Source organism: Pongo pygmaeus, chromosome 18 (genome assembly GCF_028885625.2).
Source record: "Pongo pygmaeus isolate AG05252 chromosome 18, NHGRI_mPonPyg2-v2.0_pri, whole genome shotgun sequence".
In the NCBI taxonomy this organism is placed as follows: Eukaryota; Metazoa; Chordata; class Mammalia; order Primates; family Hominidae; genus Pongo; species Pongo pygmaeus.
In genome coordinates, this window is record NC_072391.2 from 69,930,112 (window position 1) to 69,952,715 (window position 22,604).

The 22,604-nt window shown below is 40.1% G+C and overlaps 1 protein-coding gene across 3 annotated transcripts in view; it reads left to right on the forward strand.

Moving 5' to 3' along the window:
* AP1G1 (adaptor related protein complex 1 subunit gamma 1) overlaps window positions 1-22,604 on the forward strand; it is an 82,876-nt gene that overhangs the window by 54,093 nt on the left and 6,179 nt on the right. For all 3 annotated transcript variants that reach the window (XM_054453253.2, XM_054453252.2, XM_054453255.2), the window contains exons 12-21: window positions 1,555-1,695; window positions 3,837-3,891; window positions 7,405-7,527; window positions 7,750-7,839; window positions 9,369-9,496; window positions 11,053-11,157; window positions 12,131-12,272; window positions 12,475-12,601; window positions 18,374-18,481; window positions 18,613-18,773. In XM_054453253.2, the coding sequence (XP_054309228.2) occupies window positions 1,555-1,695; window positions 3,837-3,891; window positions 7,405-7,527; window positions 7,750-7,839; window positions 9,369-9,496; window positions 11,053-11,157; window positions 12,131-12,272; window positions 12,475-12,601; window positions 18,374-18,481; window positions 18,613-18,773 (1,180 nt within the window). The remainder of the gene's footprint in view (window positions 1-1,554; window positions 1,696-3,836; window positions 3,892-7,404; window positions 7,528-7,749; window positions 7,840-9,368; window positions 9,497-11,052; window positions 11,158-12,130; window positions 12,273-12,474; window positions 12,602-18,373; window positions 18,482-18,612; window positions 18,774-22,604) is intronic.

Sequence of the window (22,604 nt, forward strand, 5' to 3'; positions counted from 1 at the left end):
CAGACTGCCTCATTTCATTTTCTGACTCTGCCTTTAATAGACTGGGTCAAATTGCTTAAACGTTCAGTGCCTCAATTGCCTCATAAGTAAAATGCAGATAGAAGGGCAACCACTTCATAGGGTTATGCAGGATAAATTGAATTAATATATGTAAATTACATAAGCACCCTATAAAAGTTATTATATCTAAGGATTGAATTTTTTTGCTACTTATATGTTAGCTAAGATGAAAGTATCCCCTACTCGTTAATTTTTTTTTTTTTTTTTTGGGAGACGGAGTCTTGTGTCGCTCAGGCTGGAGTGTGGTGGCGCGATCTCGGCTCACTGCAACTTCCGTCTCCTGAGTTCAAGCGATTCTCCTGTCTCAGCCTCTCAAGTACCTGGGATTATAGGCGCCTGCCAACACACCCGGCTAATTTTTATATTTTTAGTAGAGACAGGGTTTTGCCATATTGGCTAGGTTGGTCTCGAACTCCTGACCTCAGGTGATCTGCCCGCCTTGGCCTCCCAAAGTGCTGGGATTACAGGCGTGAGCCACTGTGCCCAGCCTAAATTGTTACTTTTGAAAGTCAGTGTACGTACAGTGTTTGATATTATTGACCAAGTATGGAAAGATGCATATAGCAACCTTACAGCTTTTACATGTTAAACATTCCTATTTTTAACTTCATTGCCAACTTTGAATAGGCAGTTATAGAAACTCTTATTTGTCCTCATAGCACATGCCACTTTTTTTTCCCTTCTCATGGCCCTCATTTTCCCTTTGAATTTTTTTTTTTTTTTTTTTGAGACAGAGTCTCGCTCTGTTGCCGAGGCTGGAGTGCCTCGCCTCACTGCAATCTCTGTCTCCTGGGTTCGAGCAGTTCTCCTACCTCAGCCTCGCTAGTAGCTGGGACTACAGGTGCCCACCACCATGCCCAGCTAATTTTTGTATTTTTAGTACAGAAGTGCTTTCACCATGTTGGCCATGCTGGTCTCAAACTCCTGACCTCAGGTGATTCGCCCGCCTTGGCCTCCCAAAGTGGTGAGAAAACAGGTGTGAGCCACCACGCCCGGCCTTGAATTTGTTTTTAATTTGAATTTTCTGCATACCTTTTGACATAAACTATATTACATCATGTTTGGACAGAGTGGGGTGTAATAAAAGTAGAATATGGTTACTTAACATGTCACATTTTTAAGGAATGAAGCAGATAGGTATTATTATTGGGTAATACATTTGTTGCCCCTCTTTTTGAGACTCTCAGGTATTCCAATTTCCACCTTTGTAGAACAGCCTGTTGAACCCAAGCTGCATGTTTGGACATTAGTGGTATATCTCGTAGAGACTTTTGAAGAAGAATATTGCATAAAGATTAAAAATATCAAAACTAACTTTGATTACATAAGAATACATCTCCTTGGTTATTTTGTGTGCAAAGATTGGGATCACAAGATCGTGCAAAGATGTTAGCACATCTGGCAGTACTTGGTGTTCACAGAGTGCATACCTGGGTCTTTGTTTCGTTTCCACTATAAATTTCTTAACTGTTTTTAATTTTTCCCTTCTGCAAGGCGTGCAATGGAATTGAGTTTTGCCCTGGTAAATGGGAATAATATCCGAGGCATGATGAAAGAATTACTTTATTTTCTGGATTCGTGTGAGCCAGAATTTAAAGCAGACTGTGCATCTGGAATCTTTCTTGCTGCAGAAAAGTAAGAATTAATTTTTACCTTTATTGGTAAAGTCTGCTTGGAACTTTTGGAAGTGTCTTTAAAACATGGGGAGGGGGCTGGGCACGGTGGCACACACCTGCAGTCTCAGCAGTTTGGGAGGCCGAGGCAGGCGGATCATGAAGTCAGGAGTTCGAGACCAGCCTGGCCAACATAGTGAAATCCTGTCTCCACTAAAAATACAAAAATTTGTTGGGCCTGGTGGCATGCGCCTGTAGTCCCAGCTACTCGGCAGGCTGAGGCAGGAGAATCACTTGAACCTGGGAGGTGGAGGTTGCAGTGAGCCGAGATTATGCCACTGCACTCCAGCCTAGGTGACAGAGCAAGACTCCATCTCAAAAACAAAACAAAAAAAAAATGGGGAAACTACTGTAAATATGTTTAAAACACATAACATTTATTTCAAACTCTCAATTATAAATTAGCTTGGAGAAGGCTATTATAGCCAGCATTTAAATACGCTGAGACCAAAAAAATTTCACACTTTTATGAAATCTTCTCCTTTATCTGTTATTTAACCTCTCATCTATGATGCTGGTTTTTTTTGTCTTGGGTTTTTTTGAGACAGGGTCTCACTTTGTCACCTAGGCTGGAGTGCAGTGGCACAATCTCAGCTCACTGCAACCTTGACCTCCCAGGTTCAGGGGATCCTCCTGCCTCAGCCCCCCCAAGTAGCTGGGACCATAGGCTTACGCCACCATACCCTGCTAATTTCTGGGGGTTTTTTTTTGGGTTTTTTTTGTTTTTTTTTTGTAGAGATGGGGTTTCGATATGTTGTCCAGGCTAGTCTCGAACTCCTGGACTCAAGCGATTCGCCTGCCTCAGCCTCCCAAAGTGCTAGGATTACAAGCATCAGCCACCACACCTGGCCTATGATGCTGTTTTAATAAAGGGAATAGAATAGTTACAGCATCTGAATTGCAGCTCTATGCAGAATTTTGAGGAAGTACCTTATGATTTTAGTAGTACAGCTATTCTTTCTCTTCTTTCTACTCTGAATTTAAGGAAACAAGTTTTTAGTCCTAATGTTGTTGTCTTGGTCTGAAAGCAGTCCCTTTTCTTCTTTCTTCTTTATCGTCTCCTGCCCTGACTGAATGATTCATTTTCTCTGAAACTGAAAATAAATCTCATTTCTCAGCTTAGCAACTCTTATTGCAATCTTATGGGAAAATCTGAGTTTGACTATGTACCCTCTTTTTTTTTTTTCTTTAATTTTAGAAACGGAGTCTTGCTCTGTCACCCAGGCTGGAGGGCAGTGGCCCAGTCGTAGCTTACTGCAGCCTGGACTTCTGGGCTTAAGCCATCCTTCTGCCTCAGCCTCCTGAGTAGCTGTGACTATAGGTGCAAATCATCATGTGCCACTAATCTTTTATTTTTATTTTGTAGAGATGGGGTCTTGCTATGTTGCCCAGGTTTGTGTGGAACTCCTGGCCTCAAGCACTCCTTCCTCCTTGGCCTCCCAAAGTACTGGGATTATAGGCATGAGCCACTGAAGTCAGTTGGCTGTATACCTTTTTATCACTCTTCGAAATGGCATTTGCTGCTAGATTTGAAGTTGAAATGTTTCCAGATATGTTCACTTATCCAGGGAACCTAGAAAAGACTGTAGGACAGGATTTTCTTTTCTTTTCTTTTCCTTTCTTTTCCTTTCCTTCCTTCCTTTCTTTCCCTCTTTTTCTTTTCTTTTCTTTCTTTTCTTTCTCTCTCTTTCTTTCTTTCCTTCCTTCCTTCCTTCCTTCTTTCCTTCCTTCTTTCTTCTTTCCTTCTTTCTTTGCTTCTCTTTCTTCCCTTTCTTTTCTTTCTTCTCTTTCTTTTCTTTATTTTCTTTCTCACTGTAGCCTCAACCTCCCAGGCTCAGGCAATCCTCCCACCTCAACCTCCCAGAGTAGCTGAAGTACTGGCACCCACCACCACACCCAGCTAATTTTTGTATTTTTTGGTGAGATGGAGTTTCACCATGTTGCCCAGGCTGGTCTCGAACTCCTGAGCTCAGGCGATCTCCCACCTCGGCCTCCCAAAATGCTGGAATGACAGGTGTGAGTCAACCTGCTTGGGCAGGATTAAGTCACTGAAAACAGTATATTTTACTGGTTCCAAGTGTCCCTTTCCATTGTTTTTTTCAGGTATGCACCTTCCAAACGATGGCATATAGACACAATTATGCGTGTTTTGACAACGGTAAGTAGCTTTTTTCAGACAGCATATACGAAGTGCTGGGATATACTGATGTTATCATGAAGTTTATGTTCTAGTCAGGGAGGTAAGAAATTCACAAGTAAACAGGTAACATTAATGTCAGTTAGGAATAAATGCCATGAAGAAAAACCTAAAGCAGCATGGAGGAATATAATGATGGCAGGATAAGGTGGGATATAGGGCAACTTGCCAAGTGTTTTAGATTAGAGTTAGTCAGGGAGGTCTCTCAAAGGAGATAACATTTGAGTAGAGACCTAAGAGACATGAGGTGCAAACCATGCAGAGACCATACAGAGGGAACACTTAAGTGCACAGACCTGAGGTAGGAACAAGCAGCAGGAAGGCAAGTGAAGCCATAAAGTGAGAGAGGCAGAGAATGGTAGGATGGATGTCAGAGACATAAGCGGGGCTGGACTATGTAGGCCTCATGGGAGCTTGCATTTTATTTTGAATATGTTAGGAAGCCATTGCGGGGTTTTGAATGGCTACAGTTACTCAGGATTTGAAATCCTGTTTTGGATGGGATCCTTTCTTTGGCATTCTTGCAGAAATTAAGGGTTTCTGTGTTTATTATTCAATTAGTAGGCAAGGATTAGGTATTTAAGAGTAAAAATGAAAGTGCAGTGACATGTAAAGAAAACCATTTCCATCTAATTAAGGCACTAGAAGTAGATACTGTAAAGGAAAAGTCACAAATTTAACCATATTAAAATTAAAAAATTGAATAACGAAAAGGGGAACAGTCTACGATTTAAAAGGCAAATTAACAACTGGGGAAAACATTAACATATGACAGCATATTAATATATTTAATCTATGAAACAACTGGGGAAAACATTAACATATGACAGCATATTAATATATTTATGAATAATTTACAATTAATAGGAAATACCACTCTAATGGAATAATTGGTATTTGAGCCAGCAATTCATGAAGAAAGAAATGGCTAATTAACATTTGAAAAAATTTTCTTATTAAAGAAAGTAAAAGTGAGGTATCATTTTTCACATTTCATATTTTTTAATCTACTTCCCAGTGTTAGAAAATAGAGAAACAGGCAGTACTCTTCACTTTATGGAGTATAGGATGATGCCATCTTTTTACTGTGCAGTTTGGTAGCATGTAGGAAAAACCTTAAATTGTACCTTTGATTCATTAATTCAATTTTTAGGACTTTAGCCTGAAAAAATAATAGGACAAGTACACAAAAATATGTATGTAAAAGTATTCATCCTAATCTTGTTTATAGTAGGAGAAAACCGGAAACAACTAGTAGTCCCCAAATGGGGATTAAGTAAATTATGAAACATCTGTAGGGAGAGAATGATATTGAAATTATGACTTATATGTATTTGTTGACTTATGAAATTATGACTTATATGTATATGTATTTGTTGCTGTGGAATTGTCTCTGGGGCATACTCATTTTTTAGTTTACTTACAATGAATTAACTTGGTAAAAGGTTAAAAGTTAATAAATTTGATTAACAAGGGGAAAAATTATAATCTAACAAAATGTAATTAACATAATGATGAACAGAACATGTTTTCCTAGTTTTCATGAGGCTCAAAAGAAGGGAGAAATTAACACTCCTGAAGGAAAGTGTTTATAAGAATTCAAAAGCTTTTTTTTTTGTGCCCCTGATTTTATTTTTCTAACTGACTTGTGTTCTCTTATGATCATGTGATTTGTTTTCTTTAGCCTGTTAGGTGCTGGGTTACATTGATATTTGAATGCCTAACCAGCCTTACATACCTGGAATACGTGGTCAGGGTATATTATTATTTTTATAAATTTGTTGGGTTTGGTTTGCTAATATTTTGTCGAGTATTTTTATATGTATATTCATGAGAGAGATTGGCCTATAGTTGTCTCTTATAATGTTGTTTTTGACCCATGTGTTATTTAGAAGTTTGTTCTTTCAATCTGCAAATATTTTGGAATTTTTTTGCAGCTGTCTTTGTGTTGCAGATTTCTAGTTTAATTCTGTGTGGTCTAAGAACATACTCTGTATGATTTATGTTCTTTGAAATTTGTTAAGATATTTTTTATTACCCAAAATGTGGTCTTTCTTGGTTCAGTGTAAGTTTGAGAAAAATGTGTATTCTGCTGCTGTTGAATGAAGTAGTCTTATTATACAAGCCCATCATTAGATCACCCTGATGCTTTCGTGTATTTAATGCACTCTGCTTTAGGGAAGGATGTAAATAAACTAAACTGCAAATTACCTGCTTTTTACCTTCTCACCTTTCCTTTTGATCATTTTCCCAGAATTCTTCCTCTGTCTTTGTGTTTCTTAACAGGAGTGACCTGATAAAACCCTGATCACCTGGCTGTTTTTTTTTTTTTCTTTTTTTTCCTTTCCAAAATACACATGGTTAGGACTGGTCTCAGTCTTACAGATTAAATCTATTGTTCTATTTAGGAATGGGAGATTGACCAAGGTTGGGTGATAAAGTTTTAAACCTTTACATTATTATTATCATTGTTGGTAGTGATGGAGTCTTGCTGTGTGGCCCAGGCTTGTGTCAAACTCCTGGCTTCAAGCAGTCCTCTTGCTTCAGCCTCCCAAAGTGCTGGGATTACAGGTGTGAGCCACTGTGTCCAGCCTTCCTTTTAATTTGGACAAAGAGAAATTTTTTTTTTTTTTTTTTTTTTTTTTTTTTGAGATGGAGTCTCACTCTGTCGCGCAGGCTTTAGTGCAGTGGTGTGAACTCGGCTCACTGCAAGCTCTGCCTCCCGGGTTCACGCCATTCTGCTGTCTCAGCCTCCTGAGTAGCTGGGACTACAGGCACCCACCACACGCCCGGCTAATTTTTTGTATTTTTAGTAGAGATGGGGTTTCATCATGTTAGCCAGGATGGTCTCGATCTCCTGACCTTGTGATCCGCCCACCTTGGCCTCCCAAAGTACTGGGATTACAGGCGTGAGCCACCGCACCCGGCCTTTGGACAAAGAGAAAAATTTTAAAAATAAAATAAAATTTAAAAATTTAACATATTTAAATAAGACTTTGAAGTTTGAGCTGTTATGAACCTGAGAATTGGAACCAAATTTATCTTTGAGGGTGTTTTGTGGTATTCTTCTTTTAAAAACAATAGTAATGGCTGGGCGCAGTGGCACATGCCTGTAATCCCAGCACTTTGGGAGGCCGAGGCACGTGGATCATATGAGGTCAGGAGTTCGAGATCAGCCTGACCAACATGGTGAAACCCCATCTCTACTAAAAATAGAAAAAATTAGCCGGGCGTGGTGGCTTGTACCTGTAGTCCCAGCTACTTGGGAGGCTGAGGCATGAGAATCGCTTGAACCTGGGAGGTGGAGGTTGCAGTGAGCCAAGATCGCGCTATTGCACTCCAGCCTGGGTGACAGAGCGAGACTCTGTCTCAGAAAAAGAAAGAAAGGAAAAAACACACAGTAATAATAATAGCTAACACTTGTTATCATCATTGCTGTGTTTTCTAGGGGTAATTGTCTGCATTTCCTTTTAGGCAGGAAGTTATGTTCGTGATGATGCAGTCCCCAATTTAATCCAGCTAATAACTAATAGTGTGGAGATGCATGCCTATACTGTCCAGCGCCTGTACAAAGCAATTCTTGGTGATTATTCTCAAGTAAGTACTTCCTTCAGCTATTTTAGGGGTAATTTTACCCTCAATGTTTCTGGTATGTTTTTCTTCTTTTTTTTCCCCCTCCTCTCTCCCCTTTGGTATGTCTTTATTTCTAACACTCTAGATATGCACAGTTTTGATCTTTATTATGAGATGACCTATGATTTGCATTAAATAACTGGAAAAATTGAAGTTCTTGAGAAATGTTGACTTTTCTTTTCACAGCAACCTTTGGTACAGGTGGCTGCATGGTGTATAGGTGAATATGGTGATCTTCTTGTATCTGGCCAGTGTGAAGAGGAAGAGCCTATTCAGGTACTCCTTGTCACTCTTGGTTAAATGGGGGAAAATAGTGGTTTTGGTTATAGGAGAGTAGTGTTTAATGGGGAGTTGAGGTTGAGTCCTTGAAAACTTTTTAGGCCAGGCGTGGTGGCTCATGCCTATAATCCCAGCGCTTTGGGAGGCTGAGATGGGAGCATTGCTTGAGCCCAGGAGTTTGAGACCAGCCTGGGCAACATGGTGAAACTCTGTCTCTACAAAAGACACAAATATTAGCCAGGTATGATGGTGTCTAGTCCCAGCTACTCAGGAGTGAGACCCTGTCTCAAAAAAATTTAAAAAATACCCAACTTTTTAAAGAAGCAAACAAGAATTATATTGGAAAACCTGCCATTTTTTGAGATGGAACTTATTGAGCCATTGTGAGGTTTGTTTTTTTTTTTTTTTTTTTTTTTTTTTTTTTTTTTTTTAAGAGAGAGTCTCACTCTGTCACCCAAGTTGGAGTGCCGTGGCGGGATCACAATTCACTGCAGCCTTGATCTCCTGGGTTTCAAGCGATCTTCCTACCTCAGCCTCCTGAGTAGCTGGGACTATAGGCATGCACCACCATGCCTGGCTAATTTATTCTACTTTTTGTAGAGACAGGGTTTCACCGTGTTGCCCAGGCTGGTCTTGAACTCCTGGACTCAAGCAATCTGCCTGCCTTGGCCTCTCAAAGTGTTGGGATTAACAGGCGTTGCTGGGCGTGGTGGCTCACGCCTGTAATCCCAGCATTTTGGGAGGCCAAGGCGGATGGATCATGGGGTCAGGAGAATGAGACCATCCTGGCTAACACAGTGAAACCCCATCTCTACTAAAAAATAGAAAAAATTGGCTGGGCGTGGTGGCAGGCGCCTGTAGTCCCAGCTACTAGGGAGGCTGAGGCAGGAGAATGGCATGAACCTGGGAGGTGGAGCTTGCAGTGAGCCAAGATTGCACCACTGCACTCCAGCCTGGGCGACAGAGCCAGACTCCGTCTCAAAAAACAAAAAACAAAAAAACAAAAAAAACAGGTGTGAGCTACTTTGCTTGGCCCCGTTGTGAGATTTTAAAACCACTTTAGGCCCAAGTCCCTGTCCTAGTGGACTGAATTACTGTTTCTCTTACCCTCTGGCTGGTAAACAAGAAGAAATGAGACATATATCCATGTTCTTATTTGCACATTAAAGGACTGGCTTTAAAAGGGAAAATTGTGGCAACAACACTTGAACTCTGTGTGTTTTTCTTTTCTTCTTCTGTTTCTGCCACTTGAAGCTCTAATATTGCCTCTCAGCCCCAGTGGTCATTTTTCACTCTTTTTACCCCCACCTGCTCTGGTTGATAGAACCAGAGCACTTTTTTTACCCCCACCTACTCTGGGTGATAGAACAGCTTGGACAGTTACTCTGGCAAAGCACAGGTTGAGTTAGAGGCTTTTGTAATGGTAGGATTGTCTTTCTGGCTGCATCCCCTGACTTGATATCAGATTTAGATGCTTAATCATGCTACTCATTCTTCATCGTCTTCTTTTTCCTCCTCCTCCTCAGGTAACAGAGGATGAAGTGTTGGATATTTTAGAAAGTGTCCTAATCTCTAATATGTCCACCTCTGTGACACGAGGTTATGCCCTCACTGCCATTATGAAGCTTTCCACTCGATTCACTTGTACTGTAAAGTGAGTATTGAAGAAACATAGGGTGAACAGGTTGTTTTGTAATTAAAAAACAAAAAAAACCCCAAAAACTTATCATGGAAAATTTCAAGCATAGACAAAAGTAGAGAGAATAATAACACAAATTTGCATTACTTATTTCTCCACAGTCACAGTGATCAATTCATGGTTAATCTTCATTCATCAGTACTTTGTTCCCTCTCATTCTTTTACTCCCCTGTGGATTATTTTGAAGCAAAAAAGTTTAGGGGGTTTTGTTTGTTTGTTTGTTGAGACAGGGTCTTGCTCTCTTACCCAGGATGGGGTGCAGTGGTGCCATCATATTTTACTGCAACCTTGAACTCCTGGGCTTAAGGGATCTTCCTGTCTCAGCCTCCAGAGGAGCTGGGACTATAAGTGCACACCATCGTGCCTGGCTAATTTTTACATTTTTTTGTAGAGAAAGTGTTTCGTTTGTTTGCCCAGGCTGGTCTCAAACTCCTGGGCTCAAGTGATCCTCCTGCCCTGACCTCCCAAAGTGCAGGGATTACAGATGTGACCCACTCCACCTGGCCTAAAAGTTAACGTTTTTAGAATGAGATTTCTAATACCTTTTTTTTTTTTTTTTTAAGTTGAGAATCTACTTCCCCACATAAAGGTTTTGGTTTATTTGTATTTTATATTTCATTTTATTTTATGACAGAGTCTTGCTCTGTTGCCCAGGCTGGAGTGCAGTGGCATACAATCTCGGCTCACTGCAATCTCCACCTCCAGGGTTCAAGCAATTCTCCTGCCTCAGCCTCCTGAGTAGCTGGGATTACAGGTGCGCACCACCATGCCTGGCTAATTTTTGTATTTTTTGGTGGAGATGGGGTTTCACCATTTTGGCCAGACTGGTCTCGAACTCCTGACCTTGTAATCTGGCCAAGGTTTTGATTTATTATATTTTGACAAGTCTTAATAGGAATAAAATCATGAATGTTTTGGTGATTAAATCTTTTAATTCTCCTCTTTGCTTTTTTGAATAAAGTAGATTCTCAGGTCACTTTCCCACCCAAGCATATTTAAGGCAAACTTAGTTCTTGTAGTCTGCTTCACTTTTAAATGTGAAGTCTTATAAAAAGTGGTATTGAATTACTTTTAAAATTCTGAACTGGAAGAATTTGGGGTCAACATTTTGATGCTCTGACCCTTTTGTAGATTAAAAATTATTTTAAAATTATCAAAGAAGAGAATGAACAGTACAAATTTCTTTCGTGGCAAAGTAATAGTTGGTACTTTTGTCTAGCAAAGTTTAGGGAGTGGCATATATATATATATGTTTTTTCCACACCATCATTGCTGCAGAATGGGGATGGCATATTTAACAGACAAAAATCTAGTGTTACAATGAGAATAGTATGTGAATGTCAGATAAATGGGTGAAAATAAAGTGTTTTGTTTTTGAAAAATTATATAAATTAAGAAAAAATGAGTATTTCAGTATTTTAACCAGAAAATTCTGGCTTATTAAACATTATCTCTGGTTATTTGTGAATTTTCTTTTGGGTATTTTATTTTGTTTGTCATTTTATCTATAGCCGAATTAAGAAAGTGGTTTCCATCTATGGAAGCAGCATTGATGTGGAACTCCAGCAGAGGGCAGTAGAATATAATGCACTTTTCAAGAAATATGACCACATGAGGTGAGCGAAAGAAACTAAGCAATGCGTGTATCTCTTAGCATCCTGACTAAATTGTCATGGTAATCCATAAAGAAGATTCATTGCTTGTGCTTTATTAATTGGTCCTCATATCCCTATTTAGTTCTAATTGCTTGGCTGCTTCTGTTTTGTCCATCTTCTATTCTGCCTAGTCTCTAAAGAAATAAATTAACTCCCTTTCATTCCACCTCCAAGCCTTACACTTTTTTTGGTATGGAAAGTTTGCTTTATTTTCTATTTTATTTAGTTAAGAAGTGGGAGGCCGGGCATGGTGGCTCACGCCTGTAATCCCAGCACTTTGGAAGGCCGAGGTGGGCAGATCACGAGGGCAAGAGATCGAGGCCATCCTGGCCAACATGGTGAAACTCCGTGTCTACTAAAAATACAAAAAAATTAGTTGGGCATGGTGGCGCATGCCTGTATTCCCAGCTACTGGGGAGGCTGAGGCAGGAGAATCATTTGAACCTGGGAGGCGGATGTTGCAGTGAGCCAAGATCATGCCACTGCACTCCAGCCTGGCGACAGAGCAAGACTCTGTCTCAAAAAAAAAGAAGTGGGAGTTGTATTTTTTCAAGACAAATAATCTCATTCAAATTCTTTTACTGTTAACATTCTAATGTTTGGGTCATCTTTTTTTCTTCTATTATGCAGTATCTTCTTGACTGTTAATACCTATGGATTTACCTTTCTTTCATCTCAATCTCTCTACCACTGAAATATATGCTTTGGGATTTAGCTGGGCAGTCTGTTTATTCAAGATTTTTTTTGTCTGCCCTTAATCCAGCCAGGAATTTAGGTCATGTATTCTTGTAATCTACCTTCTATTTTAGTGTGTGTGTTGGATGGGGAGGGGAGATAGATCTCCACGCTTGGGCTCAACATAGTTAATGGTGATTATTTTGGGTAGGGAATCTAGGTTAACTGCCTAGAATTTAACCACTTCAGATTGTTCTAGGTCTGCCCTACTTGAGAGAATGCCTGTCATGGAAAAAGTGACCACAAATGGCCCTACTGAGATTGGGCAGACAAATGGAGAGACAGAACCAGCTCCACTAGAGACCAAACCGCCACCCTCTGGGCCACAGCCCACCAGCCAGGTAGCCAGCCTTTCACTTGCTCATCTGGGGCTTCTTACGATTTTATAGTCCCTTACAGCTTGTCTCTTAGCTGAGTCCCTTTAATGTTCCTGGGTTGGTTGATGATTTCCTTCCTTATTATTACATATTGAAAGAGCTTTGCATTAGATGTATACTAGACAAATCAAATAATAATGAATTGAGGTGTTGTTACCTTGTTTAGGCCAATGATTTATTGGATTTGTTGGGAGGAAATGACATAACACCTGTTATTCCAACTGCACCTACAAGCAAACCATCTTCTGCTGGTGGAGAACTTCTTGATTTGCTGGGAGACATCAACCTTACAGGTGAGGCCAGTCTGGAGCTATTTAATACCTGGGAAAAGATAGAGGCCTCAGGGAAAAACTAAACTGAACTCAGACTTTCCAGCATGTGAATCATTTGAAGATGGGAGAGGCTAAATCAGAAGCAAGAGTCAAATCTTCACAATATCCGGGTTATATGTTGTCATGCTAATGCTCTAAAGATAATTTATAGGGATTTCTTAAAGGCAAACTTCTAATTTTGGGTGAATAAATTATTCATAGTGTTTTAAGATAGAAACAACTTTCTCTGGCTGGGCGCAGTGGCTCATGCCTGTAATCCCAGCACTTTGGGAGGCAGAGGCAGGCAGATCGCCTGAGGTCAGGAGTTCTAGACCAGCCTGGCCAACATGGTGAAACGCCATCTCTACTAAAAATACAACAATTAGCTGGGTGAAGTGGTGCATGCCTATAATCCCAGCTAGTCCGGAGGCTGAGGCAGGAGAATCGCTTGAACCTGAGAGACGGAGGTTGCAGTGAGCCAAGATCGTGCCACTGTGTACTGCAGCCTGGATGACAGAGCAAGACTCTGTCTCCAAAAAAAAAAAAAACACTTTCTCTTTCAAGCTCAAAAAATATATCCCATATCACCTTTGCTTTTAGTGTCCCAAGACATGACTTCTTCTTGGTTCCTTCCCACTCATGGTTAGTTTTCAGTAGCTGTGGCCATTTGTGGAGAGATGTTAACCTGCTACTTACCTCTTACCTTACTTCCCTTCCACACTTTCTATAATTAAAGCAACTGAAGGGCAATCACTCATAATATTCAAACATAACTTTTCATTTGGGAATATTTTTTCTTTTGTTCATATATACCAGTCATTTGTAATTGACCTGTTCAGCAATATGATAAACCCAAGTCCAGTACAACTTTTATTTTTATTTTGAGGTGGAGTCTCGCTCTGTTGCACAGGCTGGAGTGCAGTGGCACGATCTCGACTCACTGCAACCTCCGCCTCCCGGGTTCAAGCGATTCTTCTGCCTCACCCTCCTGAGTAGCTGGGATCACAGGCACGCACCACCATGCCCTGGCAAATTTTCGTATTTTTAGTACAGATGGGGTTTTTCCATGTTGGTCAGGCTGGTCCTGAACTCCTGACCTCATGATCCCTCTGCCTCAGCCTCCCAAAGTGCTGGGATTACAGGCGTGAGCCACTTGGCCTGGCCTTTTTTTTTTTTTTGAGACAGAGTCTTACTCTGTCACCCAGGCTGGAGTGCAGTAGCATGATCTTGGCTCACTGCAGCCTCTGCCACCTGGGTTCAAGCAGGTCTCCTGCCTCAGCCTCCTGAGTAGCTGGGATTACAGGTGCCTGCTATTGCACCTGGCTAATTTTTGTAGTTTTAGTAGAGACAGGGTTTCACCATGTAGGCCAGGCTGGTCCCGACCTCATGATCCACCCGCCTCAGCCTCCCAAAGTGCTGGGATTACAGGTGTGAGCCACCACGCCTGGCCTACAACTTCTATCCTAAATTGCAGTGTAAAGTATAGCTGAAAGATTAAAGTGTCTTTTTTTTTTTTTTTTTTTTTGAGACAGAGTCTCACTCTGTCAGCCAGGCTAGAGTGCAGTGGGATTATCTCAGCTCACTTCAACCTCTGCCTCCTAGGTTCAAGCGAGCCTCCTGCCTCAGCCTCCTGAGTAGCTGGGATTATAGGTCAATGCCACCATGCCCGGGTAATTTTTTGTATTTTTAGTAGAGACAGGGTTTTGCCGTCTTCAAGAGGATAATGAAGAGTTAAAGCATACATGACCTTGAGTAAAAAATAGACACAGGATAACAAGTTGGATGGTTAGTTAAGCTCATTCATTCCCACAGGCTGATTTTTTTTCCTAATACAGTGGAGTCACAGAGTATAGGATTTATGTCTGTGTCTTAACAAAATTTCACAATGTTACTTGTCATGTACTTATGAATCATTTACAAATGGTCAATTTCAAATCCTCAAATGTCAAAGCTGTACTGGATAACTGGCAAAGAAAAAACAACCCCATAGTTAAACCATAGCATATACTTCACCTAATATGTTAGTATTTCCATGTTAGTATATAGCCTTCATAATTATAATTTTAGGTGACTAATACTTTATCAACAAATTTGCTCTGTTTACTCAGTTCCTTAGTATTGGGTAGTTTGGCTTTTCTTTTTTTTTGAAATGGAATTTTGCTTTGTTGTCCAGGCTGGAGTGCAACAGCACGATCTCGGCTCACTGCAACCTCTGCTTCCCGGGTTCAAGTGATTCTCCTGCCTCAGCCTCCCGAGTAGCTGGGATTTATAGGCACGTGCCACCATGCCCAGCTAATTTTTGTATTTTTTTAGTAGAGATGGGGTTTCACCATGTTGGCCAGGCTGGTCTTGAACTCCTGACCTCAGATGATCCTCCCGCCTTGGCCTCCCAAAGTGCTGGGATTACAGGCATGAGTCACCGCACCCGGCCAGTATGGGGTATTTTGTTTCTAGATTTTTCTTACCTAGCGGCCTCAACAAATATTACATCAATTTGATCTTATTTTAGATTAATTTCTTAGACCAAGTGACTTAGTCTTTCTGAATCTGGTTAAAATTAGGATGATTAATACTTACTCCATAAGATATTTGTGAGGCCCATTGACCTATTCAGTGCATGATACATAGTAGGCACTTGGTAAATATTATTTACCTTTTCCTCAATTTATATGTTTAACCGCACAGTCATAAGCATTGTGTATTATCATTTTAAAAAGCCCTATTGGGTGAAAATTTGGTCCTATTATATTTATTTTTATTATTATTTTTTAAATTTTGTAGCCCTCTGCCAGGCTTGGTCAGCAGAGAGAGGCCCTATTATTTTTTGATCACGGAGAATGTTTAATATTTATTCACATATTTGTATTATAGATGAGGTTCTTTTCTGAACATTCTTATTGTATCCTTAGCTCATTTATTGTGGAGTCTTTTCTTTTTGTTCCTACTGTCTTGTTTTCCTAGTGTTATATGTTAAAACAAAATGATAAAATGTTAAAAAGTCTGAGTTTTCTTTCCTTATTCATAATGTGTTTTAAAGATGTTTTTCCACTTTTTACATTAAGTTTTAAAATTTTGAATTCTAGATTTCTTAATTTATCATTACAGTTTTACCCCATTATATAGAAATTTAAGTCAGTAGAAATTCAGAAATAGATTTAACATGTGTTTTTAAAGGGTTTGGAGCAGTAAGTTTCTGCTCTTCTCCTAAACTACCTTGCTATACTTTTACAGGAGAAAGAAAAGTGAAAATTTGAGGGAGTTGGAGACCTATATGCTGCCTGTATCTTGAGTAGCCTCTGATTTTCCATGAGAACACATTTCTAAAATTGTTTTGAAAATGGGAATTGGGGGAAATTTTCTCGATTTGATTTTTTAGACTAGGAAAACTGTATGAATATTTGCCTACTTCATTGATAATGTGCTGGACTGCACAAATGGTGTTTGCATTTATTTTAGCTTCTTGTGCTTGCTTAGCCATCTGTATTTCTGTTTTCTTTGCTAATTTTTAATGTGTCATTTACTTTTTTTTGTTTTTGAGATGGTGTCTTGCTCTGTCACGCAGGCTGGAGTGCAATGGTATGATCTTGGCTCACTGCAACCTTTGCCTCCCAGATTCAAGCGATTCTCCTGCCTTAGCCTCCCAAGTGGCTGGGACTATAGGCGCGTGCCACCACACCCGGCTAATTTTTGTATTTTTAGTAGAGATGGGGTTTTGCTGTGTTGGCCAGGCTGGTCTCAAACTCCTGACCTCAGGTGATCCACCCACCTCGGCCTCCCAAAGTGCTGGGATTACAGGCATGAGCCATCGCGCCCAGCCTGTCATTTACTTTTCTAGTGTTCTTCAGTATCTTTTTCCCCCTCATTCTTGCTGTCAATTTCTTAAAAAAAGATGACATTCTAGCCTTCCTTTATTTCATTGTGATAGTTCTTTTTTTTAAATGGCATATTTTCAGTTAATTTCACAAGTAGTTTGAAATCTATTTAAATATAAAATAAATTCTCTTAATTTTGCTGAATTTTCTTATGCTTCTTCTTCGAATCTTGATATCCCTCATGTTCTATGAATTATCTTCTATTGTATGATTGTCAAGTTGTTCTTATTTGGAAAGATTAAATAAGAATGGTAATCTGTTTCTTTTTCCCACCCCACTTTATACCACCCCTCACAGGGTGCGTGTGTGTGTGTTAAAATTTTATTATACAGCATTTAACATCTACAAAATTTAATGAATGTTTTGATCTACCTAGTTTGTAAAATAAAATATTAAGAGGGTTGATGTTCTTTGTGTATTTCCCTCTCGTCCCATTTCTTTTTGATTCCAGACATAACTACTGTCTATCCTAAAGTAGTGTTTAACATTGGTGTTTGCCATTCCCGTGCATTTCTTGATATAGTACGTAGTATTTGCCAATTTTTACCTTTTTAGACATGGTATCCAACTGAATGTGTTCTTTTTTGCACCTTTTTTTGCTAAACACTTTAATTGTGAGAATGAGTTATGAATAATCCATGTTAAGTGTATTTCTAGTGAATTCACTTTTTACTGTTGTACATGTGTAGTATTTTAGTATATCAATATATCAGTTTACTTATTCATTATCAAGATGACAGACATTTTGGTTGTTTCCAGTATTTCACCATTAGGAGTGTTCCTGCTATGAATGCTTTTGGATGTATCTCCCAGTGAACACATGCAAGGATTAATTAAAAGCATTCCTAAGAAGGGGTAATCGGTTCTCAACTGGGGAAGATTTTGCCCTCCAGAGGTTGGCAGTGTCTGAAGATATTTTTGGTTGTTACAGCTGGGAGGATGCTACCGTCTAATGCATAAAAGCCCAGGGGTGCTACTTAATATCTTACAATAAACAAGGCAGCCCCCTACAACAAAGAATTAGGAAGCCTAAAAGCTATTACTGTCAAGGTTGAGAAACCTCAGTTTAAGGATATAACCAGATTACTCTCTAGATTGGTTGTGCCAGTTTACCTTCCTATAGCAGAGCTTAAATTTTCCCATTGTTCCATCTTCTTGCCAACATCTGGAATTATCAGACATTGAAATTTTCACCATTCTGATAGACATGAGGTAGTATCTCACTATAATTTTAAATTCCACTTCCATCATTACTGGTAAAATTGAGCATCTTTTAGTAAGATTCCCTTTTCATTCAGGTTTCCTCTTTTGTGACTTGCGTGTTTTTATATCTTGACACTTTTAAATTGGGTTTTCCATTTCTTATTGGTTTATAGAAGACAGTTATGGTTTGGATACTTATCCATTCGTTACTGTATAGCAAACATTTTCTCCTGTCTGTGGGCTCTCTCTCTATACTTTTTTTTTTTTTTGCGACAGAGTCTCGTTCTGTCCCCCAGGCTGGAGTACAGTGGTGCAAGCTCACTACAGCCTCAACTTTCCAGGCTCCAGTGATCCTCCCACTGCAGTCTCCCAAGTAGCTGAGACAACAGGCGCACACCACCATGCCTGGCTAATTTTTGTATTTTTTTTTTTTTGTAGAGACAGGGTCTCGCCGTGTTGCTCAGACTGTACTTTTTCTTACGGTATTTTTTAATAAACAGAAGTTGCTCGTTTTAAAGTACTTGAGTTTTTAGTTCTTTCTCTTTGTGGTCTATGCTTTTTGCATCTTGTTTAAGGAATCTTTTCCTTAACCTGAGACCGCAGTAATTTTCCCTGTAATTTCTTGGTAAGCTTTGTCATGCCGCCTAAGGTTAACTTTCAGTTAAAATATTTCCTTTAGGTGCTCCAGCTGCTGCTCCTGCCCCTGCCTCAGTCCCACAGATATCCCAGCCCCCCTTCTTGTTGGATGGTCTCTCATCACAGCCTCTCTTCAATGATATTGCTGCAGGTATGATGACTGTTGTTACCATCATTACATGGAGCACTGAGTAATGAAAGGTGGTTATTAAGAAAAAGAAGTAATAATTCTGCAAGCATTAGGCTGACTACAATAAGACTTATCTTCCTGTACTTTCTCAGGCATCCCCTCCATCACAGCATACAGTAAGAATGGCTTGAAGATAGAATTCACCTTTGAACGGTCAAATACCAACCCCAGTGTAACAGTGATAACGATACAGGCCTCCAACAGCACAGAGCTAGATATGACGGACTTTGTTTTCCAAGCTGCAGTACCAAAGGTACTAAAATGTCTTCTTTAGATGTTTCCTTTGATTAAAGATTGGCTGGTTTTTTTTTTTTTCATGTGTTTGGTAAAGGATTTGTTTTAATGTTTACAGATTAAATTTGCAGACTTAATTCAAACTAACAATAATGTAACATGGTTCATGGAAGCGTATCATTTTTAGTGAATAATTTTTACCAGGTTACAAGTATTCTGATGGTTAGTATTGTGGGATAAAGAAAAACAATTCTAATAGTAGTGAGAGCAGAATTCTACGAGGTGATCAGTTAATGCTGAGGGCATTGAGGATAGGTTAGGCTTTAGTAATACAGTGTTAAAGACCTAAAAACATAAAATATTGCATAGGATTAAAGTTAAGTAAGATGAGAGACTTTGTCTATCTGGTATTATCTTCTAGTTAACCAGATCAGAATTACAATTTTTTGTCTGTTGATACATAAGTGAGAGAAACATTCCTCCTTCATTAACATCCAATTTATTATAGATATAGTAACTGTTTTTGTGAATCAAGGTTTGGTTTACACCAAATTTTAGTTTAAGGATATTTATGTTCATTTTTGAATAGGGAAAAATCTTGAGGCCGGGTGCAGTGGCTCACGGCTGTAATCCCAGTACTTTGGGAGGCTGAGGCAGGCAGATCACTTGAGATCAGGAGTTCGAGAGCCTGGCCAATGTGGTGAAACTCTCATCTCTGCTAAAAGTACAAAAAAAAAAAAAATTAGCCGGGCGTGGTGGCAGGTTCCTCTAATCCCAGCTACCCGGGAGGCTGATGAGGCAGGAGAATCGCTTGAACCCAGGATGCTGAGGATGCAGTGAGCTCAGATTATGCCGCTGCACTCTAGCCTGGGTGACAGAGCGAGACTCCATCTCAAAACAAACAAACAAAGAGTTCTGAATAAAGAAAAGTTGAGAATGAGGAGTGGGTAGTTTTTCTTAAAAAGATGAGACAGTATTTTAGGCTGCTATCTGGTCTTTATTGGTACTCAGTTCTGCTCTTATAGTACAGAAACAGCTGTAGATGACATGTAAATGAATGAACATAGCTCTGTTCCAATAAAATGTTATTTGCAAAATCAGATGTTGTGGCCAGTGGGCTATAGTTTGCCAACCACTGGTTTAGACTAAGCTAACCTAATCTTGGGAGTGGCATGTGAAATATGGCATTTAGACATTCCGACAACACACTTTTGGAAATTGAGGATGTTTTCTTTGTTTATGGGTACTGTTGACTTTGCAGTCTTTTTTTTTATTTTTCCCCATCCTCTGACGCTCATGCAACCTTCTTTGCTTACACTTTGTAGGAGCCAGAATAATTTAGATGTTTAAGAAGCAGTTAGCTGGACACGGTGTCTCACACCTGTAATCCCAGCAATTTGGGAGGCTGAGGCGGGTGGATCGCTTGAGCTCAGGAGTTTGAGACCAGCCTGAGCAACATGGTGAAACCCCATCTTTACCAAAAATAAAAAAAATTAGCCAGGTGCAATGGTGTGTGCCTGTGGTCCCAGCTACTCAGGAGGCTGAGGTGGGAGACTCACTTGAACCCAGGAGGTGGAAGTTGCAGTGAGCCAAGATCATGCCACTGCACTTTAGCCTGGGTGATAGAGTGAGACACTGTCCCAAAAAAAAAAAAGAAAAAAAGGGGAGCAGTAGTGTCAAGTGGTGAAAGACCACTAATGAACTCTAGAGCCATTCTGTTTGGATTTTAGTAGTAGTTGTATGACATGAAGAAAGTCACTGAACCTCTATGCCTCATTGTCTTCATTTGCAAAGAGGGTGGTGATAATGATAGCCACTTCCTAAGGTTGCTTAAAGGAATAAATAAGTTTTTTGAATCAGGCACTGTTTGAAGCACTTTTCATCTGTTCAGTGCTCAGTATATTTAGTTTCTTCAACTTAGGTTTTATACTTGTTACTTTAGGCTGCTGCTCTAGTGACTTATCACCTCTGCTATTAAAACATGACTTATTTTTGGTGCTGTACAGTGCAGCATGATAATGTATTTTCAACTTAAAATGTCATATTTTGCTGGGCGCGGTGGCTCACGCCTGTAATCCCAGCACTTTGGGAGGCCGAGGCGGGCGGATCATGAGGTCAGGAGATTGAGACCATCCTGGCTAACACGGTGAAACCCTGTCTCTAATAAAAATTAAAAAAAAAAAAAAAATTAGCCAGGCATGGTGGCGGGCACCTGTAGTCTCAGCTACTTGGGAGGCTGAGGCAGGAGAATGGCGTGAGCCCGGAAGGTGGAGCTTGCAGTGAGCCGAGATCGCCCCACTGGACTCCAGCCTGGGCAACAGAGCAAGACTCGTCTCAAAAAATAAATAAATAAATAAGTAAATAAAAAATAAATTAGCTGGGCGTGGTGGCGGGCGCCTGTAGTCCCAGCTACTCCAGAGGCTGAGGCAGGAGAATGGCGTGAACCTGGGAGGTGGAGCTTGAAGTGAGCCGAGATCGCACCACTGCACTCCAGCCTGGGTGACAGAGCAAGACTCCGTCTAAAAAAAAAAAAAGTCATATTTTATAGGTTCTACTATGTACTATTTTCGTGTTTTAATGTTTCTAAAATTAGGGTACATTTAAAAATTGGTATCTTGTCATAATTCAATGGGCAGCATGTTTTCTATCTCAGTGGTACATAAAATAATGGTGTGAATTACAATTGGTGGTATCTTACATTTAATGAAATATGGTAGTAATGAATAATACTTTAGCTTACATAATTTTAATGTGGCAGAATTATGAATAAGGCCATATTATATATATATATATTTTTTTTTTTTTAATTTTTTTTTGAGATGGAGTCTCACTCTGTCGCCCAGGCAACCTCCACCTCCTGGGTTCAAGCAAATCTCTTGCCTCAGCCTCCTGAGTAGCTGGGATTACAGGCATGCGCCACCATACCCGGCTAATTTTTGTATTTTTAGTAGAGATGAGGTTTCGCCATGTTGACCAGATTAATCTAGATCTCCTGACCTCAGGTGATCTGCCCGCCTCGGCCTCCCAAAGTGCTGGGAACACTGTGCCCAGCCCCCAGTGTAATGTATCTCTACATTGAGAGTGAATCTTCACTCTTGTAACTTTTGGCCCTAGAGAAGACTAGTGTCTCTCTCTCTCTCTTAAATATTTTAGAAGTTTAATCTACTTTTAGGAAAGATTTTCAAATTCTAGTTCATAGAATAGCTACGTAGTACAGTATGGTTTACCTAGCTTGCCCTATATAGCACTTTTTTTTTTTTTTTCGAGACGGAGTCTTGCTCTGTTGCCCAGGCTGGAGTGCAGTGGCATAGTCTCGGCTCACCACGACCTCCGCCTCCTGGGTTCAAGCAATTCTCCTGCCTCAGCCTCCCGAGTAGCTGGGACTACAGGCATGTGCCACCATGCCCAGCTAATTTTTGTATTTTTAGTAGAGACGGGGTTTCACTGTGTTGGCCAGGCTGGTCTCGAACTCCTGACCTTGTGATCCGCTTGCCTTGAGCTCCCAAAGTGCTGGGATTACAGGCTTGAGCCACCACACCCAGCCAGCACTTTCATCTCTTATTTCTATAAGTAAGCAAATAAACCCTACCAGCATTCAACAAATTAATAGTGATTGGCTTATCTAGGTCTTTTGCTGTATAGGCTGGTTCTGCAAGTCTTTCTGTTCCTTCTGTCATGTGGAGAGGAGGCTCTGACACATTATAGATTATGCAGCCTTTAAAAAACAAAAGTTCAAGTCTCTGTGTCCCAGTCATCCAATCACACAAAAGCCTAAAAGCTTATAGTTGGTGACCAGTATGTTGGTTTGCTATTTTTGGGAAGCTTTTCTTTTGGTTTCTTTCTGGCTGTT